Source organism: Gasterosteus aculeatus, chromosome 17, assembly GCF_964276395.1.
Source record: "Gasterosteus aculeatus chromosome 17, fGasAcu3.hap1.1, whole genome shotgun sequence".
Lineage (NCBI taxonomy): Eukaryota > Metazoa > Chordata > Actinopteri > Perciformes > Gasterosteidae > Gasterosteus > Gasterosteus aculeatus.
Genome location: NC_135705.1, coordinates 8,960,286 through 8,984,985, shown reverse-complemented (window position 1 = coordinate 8,984,985; position 24,700 = coordinate 8,960,286). Strand labels below are relative to the sequence as shown.

Genomic DNA, 24,700 nt, shown 5'->3' with positions numbered 1-24,700 from the left:
GGTTCCCTCTTACGTGCACAAAGACAGATTGGGGCCCGTTGTGGTGTCTGCGTGTCAGAGAGAGGGCAGGGCCATAGATCAATATTATTGTTTATCGACTTCCAGCAGAAACATTTTGCAGTCGTTGGATCTTGATGTTCCCTCATAAATATATTTTTGCGTCAATGATTGCAGGCTAGTTTTAATTAAAAAATCTCTTGTAAAAGACATTTATACATGAAACATTTCTTGTAAAAAATAAAAAAAAATCGCAATTAATGAGTTTGGCCTCAAGGAATGGTTCAAACGGATGAAATTGATTATTTGAGATGTGGTTTTGAACACATTTGCAATCATACTCTTTACGCTATGTATGAATATTTAAAAATATCCTTCATAATATAGTGATATATAGCACTTTATACATATCACATATAAAGAGAATATAGTGATATCATGTTGATTTACCTCCTTTGCATTTTTGTCGGTTGCACCGTTTGCAGTTAAAGTTAAATTACTAACACCGCAATATAAAGTACTCTGCTGCAGGTAAAACAGTGTTAAACGTATAAACATCAAAATGCAGTTTATTAAAGAGCAAAGATACTCATTATGCTTGTGTAATTAAATTTTTGTTTTGGTAAAGTATTTTGGGGTATTTGCGTATTATCTACCTATGAGATGTTATGTAGTGTGAAGTATAGGTACCTAAAAATTCTTCAAGTTCCAGTATGAGAAAGGCCGGAGGGAAGTATACAAGGCGATTATGACTGATTTCAGTCAGCTCCAACAGTACTTTTGAAAGATAATAATTATGCTAAAAACAAAGTTTAGAGGTATAAATAAGAAAAATATATAAGAAAAAAACAGTATACATATATTTGCCTACACACCTCACATCTGGTTATAAGAAAGTGCTCAGAGAAAATCTGTTATGACTTTATGATACGCAACCTGGAGAATTCTGAATTCTGGACTTTTTATCCCGTCTCGCCTGTGTTGATCTAGTATTATTACACTCTGATGCCCATTTCTATTTCCGAAAATTTCATGGAGAACGTTTTTTTTTTTGCTCCTCGATGACACAGCACAGTCTGTGTGAAAGACTTCTTGTATAACTCATGGAGCGAGGGAGGAGGATGATTAGTGCTGATCAGCGCTGATGAGATGATGAGGGAAGGAGATGAGCGCTGGCCGCGACTCCAGTCAACAAGCCGGTCGGGTCCGTCGATGTGTCAGTGGCGGAACAGATGCCTGTATTGGGTTATCATCAATTCCTCCTCGATCACCTCCCGATTTCCAGCTCTGTGATTAAGACTCAGACCCATCTGGTGCAGAGACAGGAAATCCTGGAGCCTGCATCTGCTGCTGGCTGAGCTACTAAGCTGCTGCAGTCAGGGAGGGTGGAGGTGAGGGGTGGAGGGAGTGTGGGGGGGGGGGGGTTTAAACTCTGCTAATCCTACATAACCCCTGGAATGCAGGGACCACAGTGCACATGAAAAACCATCATCTTCTCTGGACAGCGTCTTCCGGGATCACAGATAGACTCAGACAGACTGAATGTCAGCCATGGTACTCCTCCTTCTTTGGCTCGCTCCAAGTATCCTCCCAATTTATAGCCAGTCCCTCTGGAATTCTGTAATTAGAGCTTGAATTAGATATTCTGCAGACAGCGTGTTACATGGAGAAACCAACATTGTAATTGTACATGCCGATTCGAGATTTTTGATGGGACCTGGAGACATGAGCAGGATCTCTCTGTCTCCCCTCAATGACCCTCTGAGCTACATAACTGTTAGACCACATTGGAGATGTGCAATTGAACCTCCAGCCAGAGCAGAAGTAGGCCCTGCTGGTGCCATATGACAAATCGGCATGCTGCTCTCGCCTACAATCCGCCCACCGACCACCTCCATAGCTATCATAAGGATTAGCTCACTCGGCTAAACCAAACAGACTGCTCGGTGTTCAGACAGCATTTGGCCCAAATCTTGCTTCGTGCCTCCTGTTTTGATGGCTAGCAGATCCCAATCAGTGCCGCTATCTTTTCACTTGCAACTGGTGCCGTGCCAAGTCGAAGCACGATGCCGTGTGCGTCTGCGGGAAAAAACCAAGAAGGAATGCATGAAGGATTTCCACGTCTTCCTTTGCTCTTTGGGATATGCATAATTAAAATGTTTGGATTAGGATGGTTTAGATTAACTTTGAATTCTCTGCTGAGTTCAGGAGACGGCGAAGCGGAGGAGACACAGAGGGGTGTCGGTGTACTTTTGTCTTCCAGTGCTAGTGACATAAAGGCTCAGAGCTTGATTCTTGAGAAGGAATTTATACATCAAAGACTTGTTTTGTGTGCGCGTGTGCGTGCGCGTGGGGGGGGTGTAGGTGTGGCCCTCAACATTTAGAGGTCTCTGTCAGTCTCCACTCACTCTCAGAAAGGACTCGTCCTCAGTTGGAGTCTCCTCCGTACGCTTGTGATTGGAGGGCGGCCGTGGTTGCTAAGCAGAGCTGCTCTTCCTGTGCTAAATAAGAACTTCGTGCTCTCTGGCTCGTAGGCTCAAAGAAGCGCCCCAAAACACACACACATACACACACACTCACACTCACACTCATATATGAATGCACAGACCTCACAGTGCAAAGACCTCTTACTGTACAGAGACCTCAGCCTCCTCCATTCACCGCCCATCCTCTTTCATTGTGACCTCCAATGAAAGTCTCTCCTCCTCCTCCTGCCACTTTCCTTTCTCCAACTCCTCCTCCTCCTCCTCCTCCTCCTCCTCTCTGCATCACACACGCTTCTACGGCGGGTCGGCACTGTATTGCGCTCCCCTCTCCATCAGCGAGACCTACGTGTCTGACACCTCCTCTGCCCCGCTACCATCACTCACCTCCTCCGTTTGACACCTCCTCGACCCTGTAGGCCACACACATCAACACACACACACACACACACACACGCTCACACACACACACACGGACACAGGCTCTCCTCCTCCACTGAGATCTCCAACTGCACTCCCCCTCATACTGCATTATACTTAGATCTCCACCTCCACTGTAGTGAGCACACTGTATTCAGACTGGCCTACATACGCCGCACAAGTATCACTGTACTGCTCCAGGGGCGATTGATAGAGAGATGGATGGAGAGAGAGGGTATAGATGGATAGATACATAGATAGTTAAAAAGATAGATGGATAGAAAGAAATGGAGAGATAGTGCTACTTTGTCAGGATGACCTCATCTCCTTTTCCAGGCTCGTTTCAAGAGCCCACTAAATGAAAAAATGAGTGGGATCCACATTATTTTCGTCTCTCTCCCATTATCTCCCGTATCTGCTCTGCTGCCGGGACATTGCATCTCAAAATGTGATCTAAGAGCACTGTGTCTCCTCCGTGACGAGCTGCACGTACAGCCGCTCCCCGGGCCGAGCGTCCAATAAAAGGTTTATTTCTCTTAGCTTGGTTTCGCAAGGGTCAGAGCTTTGGGTTATATAGCAGAACAATCATTCAGTGTTGGTGAAAAGCTGCAAGACCCCGTGTGCTCTTCAGACCAACTCGACATGCTTTCTTGCAGAGATGGAGCAATGCAGCATTGTCAGCAGGCACCCGTATCAAATGAATTCAGCACAGCTGTCCTAGCAGACTCTATTGCAGTGCAGAGTGTAGGAGGGGTGCAGGCGGATGACGGGGGGGACTGTAGGGGGGAGAAGAGTTCTTTATTCAGTATTACAGTCGCCCCCGGGGTCCGTCATGGTCACTCTTCGCGAGCATCATCTGGTGTACCTTTTTCCCCTCTTTGACCGCGCTTGTCTTTTTCACTACACTGAATCTCGGCAACAAAAAAAAAAACCCGCCTCGACTTGGTCTCTCTAGCTGCCCGCCCCACCTCGTCGCCCGTTTCTGCTCTTTCTCTCCGCATCAATACAGCCTACAGTCTACATTCATAGGGACAGGCGTACAGATGGGCCACAGTTGCGCACATGCTGAGGACACTTCTTCCCCTAAGCCCCTCTACCCCCCCTTTTTGCAGGTGTCTAATAGTTGCACGGTTGCCCCCCCCCCCCACGCTCTGTGCTCGCCGTGGCGGCTGCCCAGCGGGGCCATTTGCCTCCCTCATGCTTGTGGCGTTGACAAGCGTCTGGCTTTATTTCCAGTTAGTAGACGAGCGCAGACACAGACAGCCATTGCCTGAAATAGAGCGGGCCAACCCTTTATCCTATAATGAGTGGCCTATTATAGGACCGGTGTCTTAAGCAGAGAAGTGTCCGGAAAAGAGGTAGCGCATGCATCCTCTTAGAAAAAAGGTCAAGCAGCTCCTCAACTTGTCGTCGAAAACTAATAGTGTAAAGTAACCACCTCTCTAGTTGGTATGAATATAGTCTTAAGTGAAGGATGTGTTTGAGGACATGGTCAATGATGTACTGTATGTACTCATCAGAGGCTCAGACAACATGGGAGAACAGTTTTTAACAAAGAAAAAATGTCTGTAGCACATGCCAGATATTTGTGAGATAATCAATTCACTTGTGACCCAGTATCAATTGAATGTGTTGAACCAAATGCGTCGACAATAGTCTGGTCAGGACATCTGTCCCAGATGGAATGTATGAATTATTCCAGAGGTAATAGCGGGGCATTGTCGGTGCACTCATCTTCACAAAGACGCCCATCTCTGCATGTCCATATTTAATTCACTCCTTTCAGCTGCCGAACTGTACAGGCCGCAGATATAATGAGTCTCTCCAAAGAGATTAGTCGCCCTATCGCCGATGCAGCTCCCTAATTTCTCTGCTTTTGTTGCGGTGCAGGCTGCACTAAATGGGATAAAGGGGCATGGCCGGACACAGTGGGAGGAAGTGGCTTGGCGTTGCTGGCAGGTGCAGTGAAATGACAGTGGGGTTTTTTTGGGGGGGGGTGGGGGGGTTGTGTGCATGTGTGTGTGTGTGTGTGTGTGTGTGTGTGTGTGTGTTTGTGCGGCCCTGCGTCTGGCCGGTAGGGTACATGCTAGCCGAGTGGCGCTGAGATACACCAGGAACCTCCAAAGCTCGACTCGAACCCTCAATCACAGGGCTCCTCGGGGGTTTGCAGTAAATTCTTCAGCCGAATGGTTTTCTTTCCCCTTCCTCCTCCTTCTCCTCCTCCTCCTCCTCCTCTTTCTCTCTCTTTTTCTTCTCACATCTGGTGAACAGCGCTAGCACCCCTGTCATCTTTTACTGCGTTGAGGTCATTTCCACCCTATCGGTAAAGTGGAAACACATGATGTGCAGGGTTCAGCCTTAATGGGGTGGGGCTGGCATGGACCAGCACTGACACAGCTTTACAGGCAGGAGCTGCCAAAACAGCCTCTCTGTGGAATGCCTCCGACTTCAAAAATTAAAGACATTTTGGGGTAAACAATGTTGGAACACGGTTAAAAACGTAAGCGCTATAATTGCTTCGTAAAGAGGATTAACATATAGGGTGTTTACATTTTCCTGTTTTTTTTTTTCCTGTTATGAAATGGAGCAGCAAAGCAGAGCGGAACATGCTGTTCATTGCGCTTTGAAACAGCACACACACACACACACAAAAAAAAAGACCACGCATTGTTCGGCTACAGAAGGATATTAAGTGCATAATGAATACCAACTCCCGAAAGACATGTTTCTCCTTTTTGGAGTTTTTATACCTCTATTCCAAGTTTTCTCTTCCGTCTTGATACCATTATTGACTCCAAGGTGAGACTTTGGGATGTGCACTCAAGTTTAATTGGGACTCTCTTTAAGCAATAATGTACATTTCCCTCAGTTCAATGCCCGGCTGCGCCATTTTCGTCAAATACTTCACACCGAAGATCGCAGTGTTTGTCATTCTCAGGAATCTGAGCCTGTCATCCGGGAAGCTCGGCCATCTGACACAGTTTAGCTGATATTGACGGTGCATTGTAAGGATCAGCTTTATACGAGTTCGTAGTCACGCTGACCCCTTTTGAATCATCTCATCTTTGAATCATTTTTTTTCGCTGAAAGTAAAAACCACTATTCTGCTTGCGACCACTTAAACAGTTAAATGAGAGTTCGGCCTCTCATTTAGATCGTTTCTCGCTCAAGTAGCTCAATGGAATAAGCAGTTTCACTGTCTCTCCTCACGGATCTCAATGTGTCTCCAAGCAAATTCCAGTCACACTGTGGTTTCCATTTTGTGGTAGACAGTCGCTGCAGTCTAAAAAAAGGGGGGGTGGGCTGCAGTCAGTCAGTTGCTGCTGTCTGTGGGTAGACTCCAGGCGTAGTGGCTGCTAGCGGCAGCTGCATGGCTTTTTATCCCTGCTGTCCGACGGGACTCCATCATAGGCTGCAGTAACGCTCGTTATTGAGGGCGCACACTCCTGTGCTGCATGCTTCTGTCCTCATTACCTCTGCAGCAGCTTAGCTCACTGCCTTTGTTCTCTCTCTTGGCTTGAAACTGGAGAATATGGAGAGAAGTGCTGAGGCTGCAGTTAGCTCGGCTGCCCACAACTTCTGCCGCACAGGAAAAAGCATAGCAGAGATAACCACCACCCCCCGAGCCCTCTTGTCTACATATTTCTATGAAGCCAATGCACAGGAGGGGGATGCTCTGCTTTGATTCTTCATCCCCCGAACTGGATGTAGGCTGGTTCGCGTCGTGCTCCTTACAGGCTGCTTGTGGCGCTCGTCTGATTCAAAAATGTCATCCTAAAGGTCATTCGTGTGCTGGCGTACCGACCAAATGCCCTCATGGCCGATCTGCTATGTGAAAGGTTCCACAGACCTGCTCCTCAGAGGCGTTAAACAGCAGCCGTGCCGAGTGGCTTGAGGGACAGTAAACTTTTATCGCACTAATAACCCGCAGTCACAGCTACCTTAATAGCTCAGGCAGCCACACCAGGGGTCGCCTGGAGGTCAGGTTGAGTTGCAGGACATAAATGGTGGATTCCAATGGGTGGAGAAAATAAAGGGAGGTGTATCTGAGGTGGGCAGAGAGGAGAGAAAGTTGTTATCGGAAGAGCAGATACTCACTTGGATGGATTTGAAGTAGAAGGAAGCCATTGATTATAGAGCTGTTTTATAACCAGGCGATCTGTGGCCATTTAACCCTCAATCCCACCCAACGCTCACAAACCTTGGACTCAGTCTGAGCGTGGCCATCAAAGGGCACAACTCCTACACTAGTGACAAGTCAGTAAAAACATTTGCCCAGCACTTGGAAAAGTAGCAGGAACAGAAGTGAGAGAAAGGGTGATTTGTTAACAGAGTTCAAATCTAAACCCTTTCTCTAACCCCAGAGTCCCGTCCCTCGCTAAGGTGCACGGGTCTTGGGAGTGTTTGTTTTAGGTGAAGTCAGTGCTGGACCAGAATGCTGTGAACCGCAGGCCAGACGGAGGTTCTGCGGTTCAGCTTTCGACCTGGACGCAGACGGGCCCTGTTTGTTTTTGCTTCTCTGTTTCTCAGGGAGACATTTAGAAGCTGCCAAAGTCCTGCGCTCACACCCAAGGCACGCAAATAAAAACCCTTCACTGGGAAGGGAAAAAAAACAACGTACCTGGGTGTAGCTGCTACATCGACCTCACCACCGCCCTGCCCCCCCCCCAACCCCCCGCTCCAGAGCAGGGGAACACATCTACTGGTGTCTCCGCTGTCCGGCTCTCATCTTGTAAAAGGGCTCTTTGGGAGATGAGATGGCGTTTGATTGTTTCAGTGGCAGGATGTTTGTGTGTTTTGTTCCGAGCCTTTTTCATAAATAGCAGTTTTTATGTTGCCGAGGTCAACTGGTTTTACTAGACTGGAGAGGCAAGTCCAGAGGCACGGAGGCCTCCCCACCATCTGGCAGCCATAAAAGGGGGAGCAGGCGGTTTTTAGTGGGGGTTTATGGGATGCTTGGGTGAGACATTGAGGGGAGGAGAGACAGAGTGGATGCTGGACTCCCGTTGCCCCCGAGCTGCAAAGCTTCCTCTGCAGTCTGAATGACAGGTCAGAAGTTCATTGCCTTCATCCTGCATCTGCCTTGTTAGGTGAAGGAGGGGACAGTCGGTTCAGAGTTCGAGGGCAAAGGAGAGGACGTCACCGTGAAGCTGTTATCACCGCTGCAAATAAAGATGTATTCCGGGGGCAGGAGTTCTTTGTTTCCATTTAATGAGCCGGCCCGTATTTGAAGAGTGTTGCAGGAGACGGTAGCTCAGCGAGCGTGTGTCCCCTTGTTGTGGGATCGGCGGCGGCTTGTTATGCTGTGCAAAAGATCAGATCTGAGTCCTACAGATGGTGCGGAATTATGTGGCTGCGTAACACCGGTGATTCAATGGCTCGGTGTTGTTTGGGTATGCGTCACCCTCTCAAAGCGCCTCGCACACCGCGGAGAAGCAAACAGTACGTCGTTTTGTACCAGGTTTCTCCGGTATTTTTTTTTATTCAGTCTCGCAGTTAGGTGGTGGCTTCATTTTGTTTGCACACCTGATTTACAGCGAGTGGTAAAAACAGCATCGTTCAGCCATGAAAATACTGGAGCTCGAGACCAGATTCTTGAGGAGATTTCTGCAGTGAAGACACTCCTGAGAGTTTCAGTTATGTTCTGCTGGAAGATTTCTTTCCCAGTTTTAAGAGCCCGAGCTGGCGCTGCACGGCCCATCTGACGCTGGACGCGGATCCTTATAGGTTTTCCAGAGTGGGGTTATCATTGCAGAGGACTGTGCTGCTTTGCTGACTCTGGCACCGATACCTCCCATAGCGATTTCATCTTTTGTTATGCTGTAGCTGAGATGTTTTAACCCTTTAGCCCCTTCGAGATACTTAGGTGGTAGAACATCACGGAGCTGTATTTTCATGCATCTGTTGAGTAAATAAGAGTAAAGTAAGAGTGGCACCCAAAGTCTTTGTTGAATAACTGAGTCGTATTGGCCGCTTTCTGTTGCCGGCTCTTTTTGCAACAGAGTAAGAGCGTGTTTGGCAGGCACGCCCTTGTAGGTTTCTGTGTCACTCAACTCTAGTAAATTTTTTATCGTTTCCCTGCTGTGGCGTGGAGCTCAACGCGGCTCTGCTCAGTCACACACTGTTTAGGCGGCTCGCGCTCGGTTCAGCTCAAAGGGGGAGTTAGGTAACAATCAGCACCAAAAAAAAGAATTCATTTCCGCAAAGATTATAAGTGATACAAATACCAGCAGGAAACCAAGCAATTGATTTATGAACCGGAAAATACAATTGATAATTAAAATAGTTTAACCTGATTTCCTGGTTTTACCGGAGGTGGATGCCACAATCTAATCAGTGCAATACCAGAGGCCACTTCACTTCAGAGTTATGAGGTTTATTTGGGAGGGTCTCCAAAAATTATCATGACAATTCGTATTAAATATTCTGCCATTGATTGCACTTCACAAACTTTGAAGAAGGCATCAAAGACACCTTCAAAGGCAACCACAGTGAAAGAATCCAGCAAGAGATTCACTGAGAGCCTCTCAACATACTTCAGCCTGTTTATACGCTCACATTTTGCATCATGTAAGAGTTTCAAGCTTTAAGAAAAGGAGTGAAAAAAGGCCCAGGCCCTTGATTGAGAGGCTGGAAATGAAGGACTGTGCTCTTGCTCTGATGGTTCCGTCCACTGCAGTGATTCAGGGGATAAATATGTGGCCTGTGTCTCTTTAAGAGCGCTGGCCTGTCTGCAGAATGCATCAGTCCTGTGGAGCAGACACAGGCCAGCAGGAGAAGGGGGGGGGGCGCGAAGGGAGGAGCGTGGGGCTGTGCGGAGGGAGGGACGGGGACAAGAGGGAACAGCCGCAGTCTGGGCCTCCAGCCTCCTGGCTAGACTGCTGAAAGTTATTATTGAGTTCCTGTGTAGGGCCTCCCCTCCCTGCGGCATACTCCTCTGTGCTCACTACGAGGTAGACGGGGAGTGCTGGTGAGGCAAGGAGAGAAGTTGGCAGCCTCCCATGCCCCTTTGCAATGACCTTATATGCAGCAAATAAAGGATCATTTGGTTTGATTATGTGTTTTTGCTAGGGTGAAGCCTCTGAAAGACTGAGGGCAACCACACACGCTAGCTGCCCTACAGCTGCTCGGCAGCAGCTGAAACTGCGGCCCGGCTCACTGTTGTCTTAAGTTACAGTTTAGCAGACATGTCCCGTTTTTCTCAGGAATGGCCTTAACTAGTCAAGACAAGAAGGTCGGTGGTTCACCAATGAGAGAGCAGCAAACTAAATCTTCTCCTGGCGTGCTAAGTGATGAGTATGATTCAAGGACAGGTGGTGGGAGGGAGACAATTCTCCTTCAAGAAACTTTGTCCTTGCAAGAAATCTTTTTTTTTTTTTTAAATGAAAAAGTTATTTTGCATTTCCTCTGTGTAATTAATATCTTAAAGGTTGTCTCGTCGTAACTGCAGAGGTCAGAGATTTGCTGGGAAAGGTCGTGCAGATTACATACTTACACACATCGTGCCCTGCTCTCGGGCCTGCAACACTAATCCCTGGCCTGCCTTTCCCCGTTAGCGGCTACATTAGCGCCACAAAGCATCCTTCCAGCTCAGCCCACCAAGAGACAGAGAGAGAGACAGACTTTTATGTAACAATCTGTCCGGTGTGTTTGTTTCCGAACCTGCTGTTGCTTAAAGCGAGGCTCCCGCAGGTTAACAGTACCCAGCTGCTGCCAGACCGACTGTACCGATAACGCGTCGTTCGCTCCGGCTCGCGAAAAAGCTTGATCCTCGTGCAGCACCCGAGGCTCGTCAGGAGCTGCAGCGGAGTCGTTTTTTCCCTGCACATATCTTCTGCAGCAGGTCACATGTGTGCCCTGATTAATCCCAGCATGTGTCTTCATTCATGGTCAGTGTGATCACCCGGCCTGCGTTTTAAAGCCGTCTCGGGCATGGTTTTGCAGGAAAGCTGGGCGAAGGGGGGAAAACCCTGGCGTGGAAATGGGTATTTTGTGGAGTTCTGTTTGTTGAGTCAGAGCTTAGTTGGGCTTTACTGTTATGTGGTTGCCATGGAGAAAAACACAGGCTCTTGTGCAATAAAATCATCCAGGAAAAGACATTTCCAAGAATTTTTTAGAGTCGAGAAACAGACGGCAAATCAGGAGCTGCTGCGGTCCACCACCCAACCCTCGTAGCCCTCCATTTTAGAGCGCTCGTATTCATTTTATGGACGCTGCCAGGCTCTATCCCTCTCACCTATTTACTTCTGTAAGTAGATATATTTTCCTATGAACGGAGGAGGGAAACACAACCAGTGTTTAAGGATGGAATGTGTGTTCTTAGGAGCGGATGTTGTGGGTGTTTTATCCCCTATTTCCCTTACAGACAATTCCTTGAACAAGTGGAAACAAGTGAAATGCTATTTGATCTCTGTCAAATATTACTGTACACACACTCCGCACTGTTAGGCCCTCCTACGCTCAGAAAGGAGAACATTTTCGGAGGCAGTTACTCCCAGTTTTGAAAATTTGTTGACAGTTAATTGGTCAAACACAAAAAAAAAATTCTCTGGCTTTCTTTTTTTGTGCTTTAATTCTTTAATTCTTCGAAACGTCAAGACTCCCTTTTGCTCTTTAATTCAAGGTCTTTTTTAAATGTATTCTTACAGTTTCCTGTCTATCTGAATGGGCCCATTCCCATTTTTCAACCGGCTCAGCTTTCTGGTTGGGCTTTCAAACGTTTGAAAAGCTGTGATTTTTTTCAAGCTTATAAGTCAAATTTTGAGTTTCAAAGCTGATCAAATGGGAAAAAACGCCATTAAAAAGCACAGTGTGTGTCGGTAGCATTGGGGGGGGTGAGAGATTATGTTTTCTAACCTGGTGACCAGGAAGGCAGCATTCAACCTAATTACTACAATGGTATCTATAAATTTCAGCAGGATTTATTACCCCAGTTCAGCCAATTGGCTCCCGAGCAGTTCTCTGGACATATACTGTGTTTGTAAACTGACATCACATGTGACCCTGAGTGAGAAGTGACCCTAATTTCACCTCGCCCGCTCACAGTTTTTATGACCCCCCCCCCCCCTCTAAATCCCTGTCTACCCCCCATCCCAACTCCTCACACCTCTTGACCTCTGGTATTCATCCCATTTTCATCTTTCCAAATAAACCCACCACCTGCCCCCCTGTCCACTGGCTGCTTGGGGGAGGGGGGAGGGGGGGGGTGGCTTGTGCTAATGTTGCTGAGCTAAATTAGCTGTGGGTTACTGTGCTGATGGTTATTGTTGGTCAATCTAAATTATTTAAAGCACTAGGTCTGCTGAAAGCATGTTATATATTTAGACTATAATACAGTATATGCTCGTGACCTAGAAATGAAAAGATGGACCAGTTAGAGGTTAAAATAGTATATTAATAGATGCTAGGATACTTTTTGAAGCACACTTTTCTGACAGTTTCTAACATGCTAATTTTCTTTATTATATCTGACAGAAGAATTGTAGGATTTTCGGAGTTTGAGACCATTGAGAAAGAAATGACAAAACATTTCCTCTGTGTAAACAATTATATTTTTGAATGTGGAAGATTATATCTATTATCAGATCAATCAATAATGAAAAGAATATCTGCAGCTGAAAACGAGAAGACGGCAACGTGACCCATTGTGAGTATTACATCCCACTACCTATGGACTTATGTCTCCTCCCGTCCCAACTCCTTCACCGTCTCTCCCCCATGAGGGAGGTGCAGAGGAGTCCTGCAGTACCAGGTACTGTAAGTGATATAATGGTCTGTGTATTTCAAGCTGTTACTGTTTGGGTTGTGGAGAGGTTATCCAGTGACATTTTAATCGTCTTTCTGCCTTCTTTGCCGTGGCTTTAGTATTAATCTGCGGGATTAAAACCCAGCCAGTCAGACACTGGACTTGCCGTCTTGTTTTAGAGCAGAGGGAGGACGCCAGCAGCGAGAACGGCGCTGCACGCTTCCCTGCGTCCAGCCAGGGATGCGCTTATCAGTGACAAACCAAGGTTTCCGACCTCTAAGGAGAGGATGGTTTGTTAACACAACTGTCTCAGACGGGACAGAGTTGGTTTCTATCAAGGAGAAAAAAACAAATTTTAACAAATTTATTTTATTAGACGCCGTCCTCAGCTTGTATTCAGATGTAAAATTCCATGTTTGTCTTTTTATTTATTGTACACACATAAAGGTCTTATTACAGAGAGAACGTTTTCAGCCTGTGAAAGCTACTGTAGGATGAATGGTGTCCTCTAAGGTTCTGGATGGATATTTCTAAAGTCTGACAAAGACAAAGACTGAAGGACAAGGCCGATTTATGGACAGTGAAAGTTGCTATTGAATTCTTCTTGAATTCCTCTTTTCAATTCAATTGCAGCCTAACAAGTAAATCTCTATTCATATTGCAGATAGGAGAATGTTTTTTACTTGGTTTTTGAAAACTTATATATAAAATTTCAAAGCATTTTATGTCCCATGTTATTGAGCTTCAGGTGACTGCAAGTTGTTTTATAATTTAAACTCACAGAAGCAGAGAAGCTTCACCGGTACAGAGTCCAATGAGTGTAATGCCAAGGGATTAAGCTTGCATGGCACGGATGGCGTTGGCACGGCTGCACGACAGAGATCAACCTCTGTTGAGGCACGCACACGTGTATGAAAGTCAGGACGCAGCAACAGAAATGCTGCAACACTGCAGCATTATATTTTATAAAATTACAGAAATATTGACTGCTTTGTAATTTTAGAAGCGGGAAACTGGCTGAGGTGCATTGAGAGTTCCTCTATTTTCGGTGTATTCTTGCACAGGCCGGCCTGGAAACCATTTTAGTCTCCCTAAAGTGGACTTTCTAACATCTTCCCTTAATTCAACCCTGAAGCACAGAGACTCTGAATAACTATTTTGTATTCCAGTAGCGTTGCAGGTAAAAGTACCTGGTCAGAGCTTTCTTTAATCAATGATTACGGTTGCATAGTAAATGCAAAAAACGAGGAAAAAAGAATAAGTCATATTTACATGAATAAGTATTTTATTTGTTTTGGCTCTAAGACACTTTTTACAGTGAGATGTTTTGAACCCTGAAATTAACCTAAGCCAAAGTAGTAACACGCTCTTGAATCTAATTTCCTTGCAAATTCGCACAAGACCTTTCTTCTTTTATTCATGACGTTCCAGAAAGTTGCGTGAAGACTTCTCAAGTAGGAATTCATTTTACCCTTCAGGAGCACTAAATTAAATTCCATAAACGGAGGTCAGCACGAGTCTGTCTTTGCTCTTTCCCTCCTTTTTCTGTCTTTCTCATTAACCTTCATCCCCTCCGGCCTCCTGGTTAACACTGCAGCTGCTCCTACACTATATGTGTGCTAAATGGGAATAGAAGCATAAAGGCATTGTGTGTGTGTGTGTGTGTGTGTGTGTGTAGCGTGCCAGCGGATATGCAGGAGTTTGGTTTGGTTTGAAGACACAGTCTTGCGTCTTCCCTCAGATCATATGATCTGATGTTGGATTATCTTATTCCAATGCCAGGCCTACAGCAGGGGGGCTCAGACAACTATCTGCTGAATTTGGCGCCATCCACCTCTATAAATACACCAGCTGGAGAGCATGCTCATGCTAATAATGTATAATATGCAGTGATATCCGGTTAGTGTCTTTTAGTCTTGAGTTTCCGTGTCGGTTAAAATGACGGATGAGACCTTTGTAGTTTGAGGTCATCCTATCAGGGGGAGACCGTGGCTGGATTCCAATAGGCCTTTTTCCTCAGTGAGTGAATTGACGAGGAAGTAGTGTGTGGAAGTGGCCGCCATGATAAGCGCTGTTTGAATTCTGTAAATGCTAAAAAGGAAAGGAGCTCCAACACTTCCCCACTTACCTCCTTCAGCGTAGGAACCACTGGACCGTCCTTTAAAGAAAGGAAAGGAGATCATTCGTCTCACAGTTCCTCGCGGTGGCAACATCTAAATTACGCCGCTGCAGACTGACGTGCATCTCCAGTCGCAGCGACGTAGCTCTGTGGAAGTGCAGTCGGATTCCCTAAACACCTGAAGGACTTCTCCTTACCATCTTCCCTCGCCCCCCATGACGCTTTCCACAGAGGAACAGGAATACCGGAGGTCATTTTTCTGACTCTTCGAGTCGAGCCACTGATTTGGAGAGTCAGTCGGGCTGGCTGGCATGTCCTGTTTTGGTTGCCTTGTTTGGACCTGAATTGGAATTCATTTCCCGCTGTGCAGAAGTACATTAATCCATCGTTTTGTTTGCACTCACAAGCAAGATGATCTTCTCAAAGAATTCCTTTCAATTGGGAACAGGTTTTTTTTCATGACGCAGGGAGTATAAATGGAACGTGTAATCAAAGGATTATAGAGAGTTTAATAAAAAAAAAAAGTGTAGTGTGTGTCTTAATAGTTTGAGTTCACATTTGAACTTGTGTGATTGCATGTGATTGAGGTGAATTTATGTGGTACATTGATACATTCACGTTGAAACGTAAGCAGGAACATGTAGTCAGGCACTTCGACTAAATAACAATTTCAAGGTGAATTTAATATGCTGCTGTACTGCAACTCAGTGTGAAATATTGTAGTTTTTACTTGGCTACATTTATTTAGGAGCTACACACAAAACTAAAACTAATTTTACAGAGCGTGATGAGCTTGTGAATGTTTCTACATTTCTACAGAATAAAATACCGGAGAGCGTAAATAAAACGGTAACAGCTCCACAACGACCCAATACAACATAGTATGTGACTGATAATATACAAACAGTAAGTAAGTAAAGCAGATAAATAGATGACTACTTCTTTCAGGTCTGATTGCGGGAGTTCACGATGGCAGCGATGAACTGACGAGAAATATATCTTTTGCGGCGTTAAATTCGAGTCAACACAGTTTCATTCACGCAGCTCAAAGACCACAAACTTCTTCGAGATCTCTGCTTCTCTCGATCCTACGTTCGTTTCCCACACGGCTCACTAATGCTGAGCACTTGTGTGGCTCTGCTGCCTTGACCCGGTGAGATATTTTCCACCTTAAGGAGCCGCAGCAGCAGCTCGTCCCGCGGCCCGACTCAGACCCCATCAAGTCTCAATCCCAAAGACAATTACGGCAATCCAATAAGCTTTAGTGTAATGCCGACCTAATGCCAAGCCCTGCAACTCTCCGTGTGTCCAAACAGTGTCGTGGCTCAGTTCAGCTACATAAACAGTGTATTCTCGAACACGGCGCACCGGAGACGGAATGAATTGATAAATTAAGCTTAGATTTAGTGAGTGGAAATGGAGGCTTGAGCTGTATCTGTGTGAAGCAGGGATGAAGTTTCAGGGATATTCTGGGCAGACACCAATAATTTCCCCTCAGCTGTTGGAGAGCGACCACAGGGCTTTATATAAATCAAAAGACTGTCGCACAATTTATGCAGTGAGAGTTGAATAGAGGGCTCGGGGCATCTCTGGGAACATCCACGCAGAACCACAAAGATCAGATTACCAAAACTAGTATTCTCTCACTTCCAACTAAGGCCGTTACCCAAGCGAGCCGTGCCAGTTGGTGTGCCCTTGAGTGAGACAGCGCCCCGCTAAGCACATGTCGATCTGAGGATTACGTTCAGGGGTTTAGGAGGGGAAAAGAGGCTGTAATCTGAAACTGTTCTGTCTTGTTGCCGTGCACTTTTCTTAATGCCGTGCTATCATGCACCGTGCGTCGGTGTTGTATGACGGTTGCCCCAGGAAATTCCACTGGGGAAACTATTTTGGTCCCACCAGATGAGAGCCTCATGTTTTATTTCTTGATAATTTAATTTGCGTTTCGTTTTTTTTTTAAGTGGCACGGCAGATGCTCAAAGTTTTTATTTAGCCCGCTATTATGAGGCCGGTCAACATGTATATAGGTAAGGTCATACGAGGAGTAGCTCGACCTTTGGGGGAATACTGTTGGTTAGCTTTATGTTCACGTGAAGTAGCCATCGTGCTCCAGTTAGCACAATATTGACAGATTATTCTTCAAGCAGGTCAAACTACTCATTGATATGTTTGTGATTTGTTGTGTTGTGTAACGTGTTTCTCAGTGATTATCTACCGTGCCAGCATGAAAATAGCTGGGGCTTAACCAGGTATTACCAAACTATTATGTGGCACTAATTAAAAAATAAAGCATGTCGTCTCTCGCCCAGCCGCTATTAGAACCTGTTTAGCCTACAGGTTTGCTTTGAAACGCTCCCTCATTACAGCGCCTCAAAGAAATATCATACAATGGCGAGTTGAAAAGGGCATTGCTTGAATGGAGACTTAAAGGAGAGGCTGTACTTGGCCTTCAAGTATACATTCCTTCAGCTCAGTGCTTCCTCTGTGGTCCCGCTCCCCCGTCCCCCCCCCCCCCCCCCACCCCCTCCCACTCAAGACTCCGTTCCCACAGGGGACTCGGCCAAAGCAAACTCCTCAGAGGAAGTCTCCCCCTCTCTCAGGGAGAGAGAGAGAGGAAGAGGAAGGGAGAGAGAGGGATGTCCTATCATCTGCCTCCATAGGACCTGCTCGGCAGTAGGATGTGCGAGGAGGGTGTTATGACTCCGCGGCCGTGCTATGTCTGTGATGTGGTGGCGAGCTAAAGCCCCGCGCGGCTGCTCTCCTGTGAGGTCAGCGTCAGATTGAGCCAGCAGGTCCCTTGTGGTGTCTGGGAGTGTCTGTTTTCTGACTCTATTATGTCTAGTGCTCCTGTACCCTTCCTGGAGCTGCAAACCTCAGGGTAGAAATAGTACCAGACGGGCAGACATCCCTTTTGTCGGGAAAACAACAGTCATGCCAGTAATTACAGAGTCTGATTACACCGGGGCAGCAGTTCTTAGAAAACCGCCGGCCTTGAGTCAGCCAGGTGAGCTGCCCAGTCACTACTGCTGAGCAGGATGCAGTCAGCCGGAGGTCCGTTTAATCAGAATTACCCACAGTAGCAAAAACAAACAGGACGCTCTGTATACATGCTCGCGTGTGTGTGTGTGTGTACGTGTGATGTGGTCGCTGGTCAGACAGGTATAGAGTCATTTGTGAGTCACAGAGGGGTCGGGGGGAGTATCCAAACAAACGTGCTGTGCATAGAGTTATTTTATTTTGACCATAATAAATAAATAATAACAAAACTGAACATCTAATTAAATGAAAATGAACAATACACAGAACATTCCTGACGAAGGTCATTGTATATTACTCAATTATTGGTTTTCTGAATTTGAATTCCGAAGTTTGCTATCTTATTGTTTAGTATTTTTTAAAGTATGAAATGCAAGATAATCGTGAAAAAAGTCGTCTTACCCAACGGATCCCCACATTCTAAACGCGTGATCTAGACAATATTCTTTTCTTCCCGATAAATTACCTTAAAATGACTTCAAGTACACTACTTTAATCAGTGGTTGTAGACGTTGCCTCCACACTTTGGTACCTGTGGTTCAGGTAAGCTGACACATTGTACCAGCACACATACCACCACACACACACTGCAAGCCCACACCTTCCTACACGTCCCAGGACCCACTCATGGCTGCGTGCGCACACGCACACACACCCCGCTGCATCTAGAAAAGCAGTGACACGTGATCCAATATCCCGACATTTTTTCTCGCTTAACGCTAGATGAGGTCTGTCATTAGTTGGTGAGCACAGTGCAGCGGCCGCGAAGGCAGGAGGGGTGTCGTCCATTGAGGATTTCGAACGTGGACAGGATAATCACTTGTCCCGAAAGGCAAAAGGCAGGCGGGGAGATGGGAGTGTTTGCCGTTCCTGCAGGCAGAGTGTCAAAGCAGTGAGTAAGAGAGTAGCAGGCAGGTCTGTGCTGGCCTCTGCGCCTGCCTAGGTAAACATATCCTCTGTCTGACAAGTGCGGACCTGAGGGCCCGTGGAGGTTAGCTATCTCAACACACGGTCCACCAGCTCGCCACACACTCACATGCATATAATATGTACACCACGGGGTCTCTGGAGATGCTGTACTTTGTGGCGCTTAACAAAGCGGATGCTTCTCCCCCTCGGGTTTTCCAAATCACCTCAAACATGGCGTGCCTCCCTGTAGCCCTCCACGAACCCTCTCTGAACACTTCAACTCAATCGTCTGTCAGATCTGAGTGCAATTACTTTAATACATCCCCCCCCCCCCCTTTCTCTTCCCCTCTGCTTCTATATTGCAATATTTCTGTGGTTTGGAGTAGTCGATGCGCTCCACCTGATGGCGCCTCTTCTGCCTGGCAGGGAGCGATGTAGCCCCCGCTGGCTGCCAGCCAGGCCAGCTTGAGTGTCTGCTGAGCTCAGAGCACTGCTCGCACACACACACACACACACACACACACACACACACACACACACACGTACAAACATGCACACAAGCCAAGCTCAACTGAACGCTTTCACAGAAACGCATCTTCTAGCCTCCTTGTTTCTCCGTGATTTCCTTTCTATGACTCTGTGACTGTTTTACTTTAAAGCCGTGTAGAAAGTCTGTGTGTGCCTGAAGAAAAGTGTAATTTTCCATCATGCAGTCCTACTTTATAGAACTTGTGGGCTCCTGGAATATCCATTGTACTCTATGACGTAACATCCGCACTCTATCTCTGTATGGGTTGCAATGATTAACCGCCTATTCCCCTCCTCTCCTCAGGCTCCCAGCCCTGTCCCAGGCAAGAGGTCGAAATTGGACAAATTACAATCTCCATCTGTCGACCAAGACAAGAAACCCGAATGGCTGCAATCGCTGTCAAAGTCTGCACACAAGGTTGGTTGTGTGAATGTTGTTAGTGTTAAACCTGGATTTGCCATTGAGCTCAAAAGTCAAAATCCGTAATCCTTCTGAATCATCAAATGATCAGCCAGCCATGACATCTTGTCATTTAGGCTTATTAAAGAAAGAGCGGTCTTTGCGTGTGCTCGTCACTGCTGATTCAATGTTCTAGTTTCTCACAAGTTTACTGTTTTGTTCTGTCGGTCCAGGAACTGAAACAAGTCCAAATGAAACAGAGGCCCTCTGCTTTCCGCCCCTGGTCTCCTAAAGCGGCGGAAAAAGAGAAACCAGCTACTCAGAACGAGGCGGAGAGGTGAGTCATCTTGTGACAGCTGCGTTTCAGCTTTGAGCAGACAATATTGTTCAAATTGAGCTTTTTTACCAACAAAAGACTTCAAATGTGTTTCTCTCACAGGTCCTTCCCGAAGGGTAATGAGGCGTCTCCCAACCCGACCGCAGCTCCCCTCGCCCCTCCGGTCCATCCCGCGGACAGCCACGCTCCCAATGGAGACGCAAAACCGCCCCCGTCCACTGCCAACGACCAACCGGAAGACATGGACACAGATGGAGAGATCGACGTGGACGACTGTGACGATCGTGAGTACGGCCGGTCGCCGGAGCCTTCACCGTGATCCAGAAAATTCGAAACACAACAAGAGACAGTAAATGTTGAGCACAGATTTTACAGCAAAAACTTGCTGTTCCACAGTAAGTCCCCCCCGCTGGACATGAGCCACAGCGGAGCGGGACAAAGGGGGATTCCTGTGCAACTGCGCCCCCTGATGTTTATCTAAAGAAATGCACGGAAAATTTAATTTGCAGACGTTAAACAGTGTTCTGTTTAATTCTGGAATTAATTATTTCTTCTATGGAGGGATTTTCTGCATTTCTTCTAATTATTTAGCAACAGGAGCTGTGAGGATTTTTACGTTTTGTTTTCCTACTTTTTTAATGCTGATACATGCAGCTGTGAAAAGGCAGAATGTTGGGATTCTTTATTATAGCGATTGACAACTTGTACCTTCACACTCGACCAATTTTACCAAACCCGTGAAAACTAGAAAGCAAGTGGGCGGAGGTTGAAAAGGTTGCCTCACATTGTTACAATAGCTAAACGTAATGATAAATAAGCTTTGTCAAAGCAAAACAAAATCTCTGCATATTAACTCGGACGACAAAACAACAGTATTCTTGCCATCTCTGTCTTTATTTAAGTTAGAACCCTTTCTTCTTCAGGTCCAGTGCCGCCTTCCTCCCTGGCTTCTCCTCCTTCGGCCTGCACCAACGTTGCTCAGGCTCTGGGCCCTCAGAGTTATGGTCGACCTCAGGAGGCACCCGGCTGGCTGCCCGGGGCGGTTTGCCCGGAGATGGACGCCCTGAGACAGATGCTGTACGGCGGTCCAGACAGCAAAGAGGCCCGGGAAAAACTGCTGCAGGAGATCGTCAAGTTGAAAGTGAAGCAGGAGGAGAAGCTATCTGCTGCCATGCAAGCCAAACGCAGCCTTCAGCAGGTATCACATGCTGCTCCTCTTAAATGCTGTGCGATAGGAATCACAGACTTCTCTTAAATATGAGTTTTTTAAACATGAAATGCTTCTGATTTTACTTTTACTTTTCTGTTTTTTTTACAGGAATTAGAGTTTGTGAGGGTAGCGAAGAAAGGCCGTCTTCGTGAGGCCATCGAGGCCAAGCGCAACCTGAGAAAGGAGATCGAACGCCTTCGCGTCGACTGGGAGAGGAAGATGAGGGACGCGGAGGAGTCCTGTGGGCGGCTGAAGAGGGAGTTGGAGCGGGAGAGGCAGGTGCGAGTTTGTGACAAAGGCTGCGAGGCTGAACGACTCCGGGTCAAGTACTCCACTCAGGTAAGATGTCCGCAACACATCTCATTCTCACCACCATTTACTTTGTAATCGTCCTCATCCCGTTGGGATAGATTTACACTGACTGTGTCTCCGGTTGTGTGGTGCAGATCGAGGAGTTGCACGTGCAGCTGCAGCAGGCGGAAGCTGATCGCGAGCAGCTGAGGCAGGAGCTTCTGCAGGAGAGGGAAGCTCGGCAGAGCCTGGAGAGCGTTGTTAAAGACCTTCAAGGCCAGCTGACCCTGCAGGCCGACAGAAGCCCCCCCGGAGACACCAAGGGCCGAAATACAGACGCACACAGACAGATCACACAACACAACAACGGATCCTAAAGTTGCACATTCAGAGCTGGAGAAAGAGACTCGACAAAAAGGAGCATGGTTAAGGACTTTGCTGCACCTGCAAAGTGGATTCTGTAGAGGAAAGATCTGTCATATATAATATGATATGATATAAATCAATATTATTATGACAATTTATAAATTTTATGAAAGAACTGGAAAGTAGCATGATGTCTCAGCATGTTATGAAGCGTGAAATTAAGAAAGACGTTTTCAGCGATGACCACATCTCTTCAGTGACGTCAGAGACACCTGACGCTGTCCAAGGATTTTATTTTGGTATAAGCTATTCTAAGATGTGCAAATATAGCCACATAACACTACTTGAATATGAAGGGAAGAAACATGTTGAGTGGTGGATAAAACTCTTAGTGCCACAAAATATTGGTACACTCAAAGGTGTCATTGCAGACCACTGGAATCAAGAGACACCAGTTTACCACTATTTACTTTTATTATCCGCTTGCTTTTTATAAGTATGTAGAGGATGTACTTTTTAAGAAATATCGCTTGCGCAGCACTGTTATTCCACAGGCAAGAAAAAACCCATCCATATACAAACATGTACGCATGTATACCAGCTTGTCTACCTTTTGTATTTTATAAACCTGAAGTATTGGAGGTTAGGTGGGCTTCCTTCAGGTCCACCACTGTTTTACGCTTAGACATTTTATGAAAGTGTTACTTTTTAATATTATAATGCAACTTCTATGTGTTGTTTGAACATTGTTTTAAAGTCATTTTTTGCTTAAAAAGAAAAACCAACGTGATGAATAGCAAATGCTCTTTGGCCCAAATTAGTGCAGATACGTCAACAAATGCCCTCCTAAAAGAAACATTTCAATAGCTGTCTGTTTTTGTTGAAATGCGGTACTTCTGATTTTCTATTGAGCATTGTAAAATAATTTATATTCTATAATAATTTGCTGCCTATCAATAGAAAGCATTACATTTTTAGTCACTGGTTTTAGGGCTCTTAAATCAAAAAAATGCTGTTTATATGAACAACATTTCTACATATATACAAAATATGGATATATATTTTTTTACTTTAAGAAAAGGAATTGCACTTTTTAAAGACAAGAACCTTGCAGTGTGCATTGTACTCCCTGTTACATTTTTCCAAACAAAAGTTAACATGAACTTTGAATTTAAGTACACTTTCCCTCAGTATCCTCTCATGTAAATACAATGATATTGTAAATAAGATATTTGTCGGTATGTTTGCTTGCTCCAGACTTAAAATTGATTATGAATATAATTTTGAGCTCTTACTTGAAACCAAAAAGAGACTATATTTGGATCTGCGAAACTGCAATTTTGTTGTTGTATCCCTGAGTATCATTGCAATCACAGGGCGTTTAGCAGAATGGATGAAACTGTTGGTTTAAACAAAGAGAGTGAAACCGTCAAAGGTCACGAACCTGTCAGTATATTGTCATGGTTTGACACACCAACAGAATATTAGAATTTGTCCCTTGATTTTGTTATTTGAGAAGATCTTTACTATTTGATGAACTATAGAGTGTATATTACACGGCAGACCAAAAAACTGAAAAACACATTTTAAATCTCTGCACCAGCGGCTCCCTCATCAGACAGCAGAAGCAGCACCTTCTGTTGGCTTCTTCCTTAGGTGCTCTCGTATATTTTAGACAAGGAACACTTATGTCTTATCATTACCTATGATACCCTCGCTCTGTATTTGTTGGGTACAGTGTAACATCAATATCCATTTTGTTAGCTGATGCTGTTGTAGTTTTGGTTTGAAAGGGGGGGGGGTTCACTTGCCTCTTGGTTAAATGTTTCCTTTTCCTTCAGAAAACTTGTATAATACTCATTAAAAGCTAAACCAATCCTTTGTGGTGTTTTTTTGTTATTTTTGACCACAATGCAAACAATGCATGATTGTGTGTTTGGATTGATATTGATATAAGTCGTATAGCTTGAATACGTGGGCCACTGGGACATGAAACGTCTCATTGACGAGATGGACTGCCATGGAAATCTCTTACAGACATTCCTGTTTTCTCAGACAACGTTGGTGCTCCCCTGACTTATCAAGGTCCAAAGTTTCCTTTATTATCATTGTCAAACACAAGGCTGTTTGTAACTCATTTACATGGTGAAGTGTAGAGTTGGAGTTTTACAGCCTGAGGAAAGAAGATGCTCTGATGTCTGGTGGTACGTCAGCTGGTACTTCTGTACCTCATACGCCAAACAGCAGCAGGGGGGATGTTGCTTGTCTTTTAATTTCCTTTTCAGGCACCTCTTGTCGCCAAGATCAATAAGGCTTGTTAGATGGGCACCAGTGGTATTCTGGGCGGACTTTAGCATTCCTGTCCTAGGCCGTGCACATGCCATCCCAATGTTGCTAATGACCTTTTGTTAGTAAGCCTGCTATTGTGATTAGAATTGTTGGAATGATGATGTATTTTACCATTAGATAAAATAAGGACTGCAGCCTAAAGTTGCAGTTGTATTATGATTTTCACAGCTGAATTTTTGAATTGTCATGAGGAAACCAGTAACATTACCAGCGGGTCAATTTCATTCTAGTGTTCGTATGTCGTGATAGTGCGACAGTGTGTGCACAATGAACACATCCTGAGCCAGCTCAATGGATTCAATTGTCATGAACCTTATTAGATTTATAAAAATGTGTTCTGTGACATCATCATCCAAATTCATGCAACTTCCTTTTCCTGATTCTATCCCCAGTGCGATATCAACCGTTGAGTTACATTTTGCCAATTGAACAGGTTCAGGAAAACTTACAGAGTGAGAAAGTGTTGCGGACGCAAAATGAATTAAGTTTGAAATCACAAATAATTATTTT

General features: G+C 45.6%; 1 protein-coding gene across 1 annotated transcript in view; it reads left to right on the top strand.

The window, feature by feature from the left end:
* skib (v-ski avian sarcoma viral oncogene homolog b) overlaps positions 1–23,722 on the top strand; it is a 28,679-nt gene extending 4,957 nt beyond the window's left edge. The window contains exons 2-7 of the mRNA XM_040204306.2: positions 19,542–19,655; positions 19,871–19,974; positions 20,077–20,258; positions 20,898–21,172; positions 21,293–21,523; positions 21,631–23,722. Of these exons, the coding sequence (XP_040060240.2) occupies positions 19,542–19,655; positions 19,871–19,974; positions 20,077–20,258; positions 20,898–21,172; positions 21,293–21,523; positions 21,631–21,852 (1,128 nt within the window). The 3' untranslated portion in view covers positions 21,853–23,722. The remainder of the gene's footprint in view (positions 1–19,541; positions 19,656–19,870; positions 19,975–20,076; positions 20,259–20,897; positions 21,173–21,292; positions 21,524–21,630) is intronic.
* Positions 23,723–24,700: the final 978 nt, after the last annotated feature.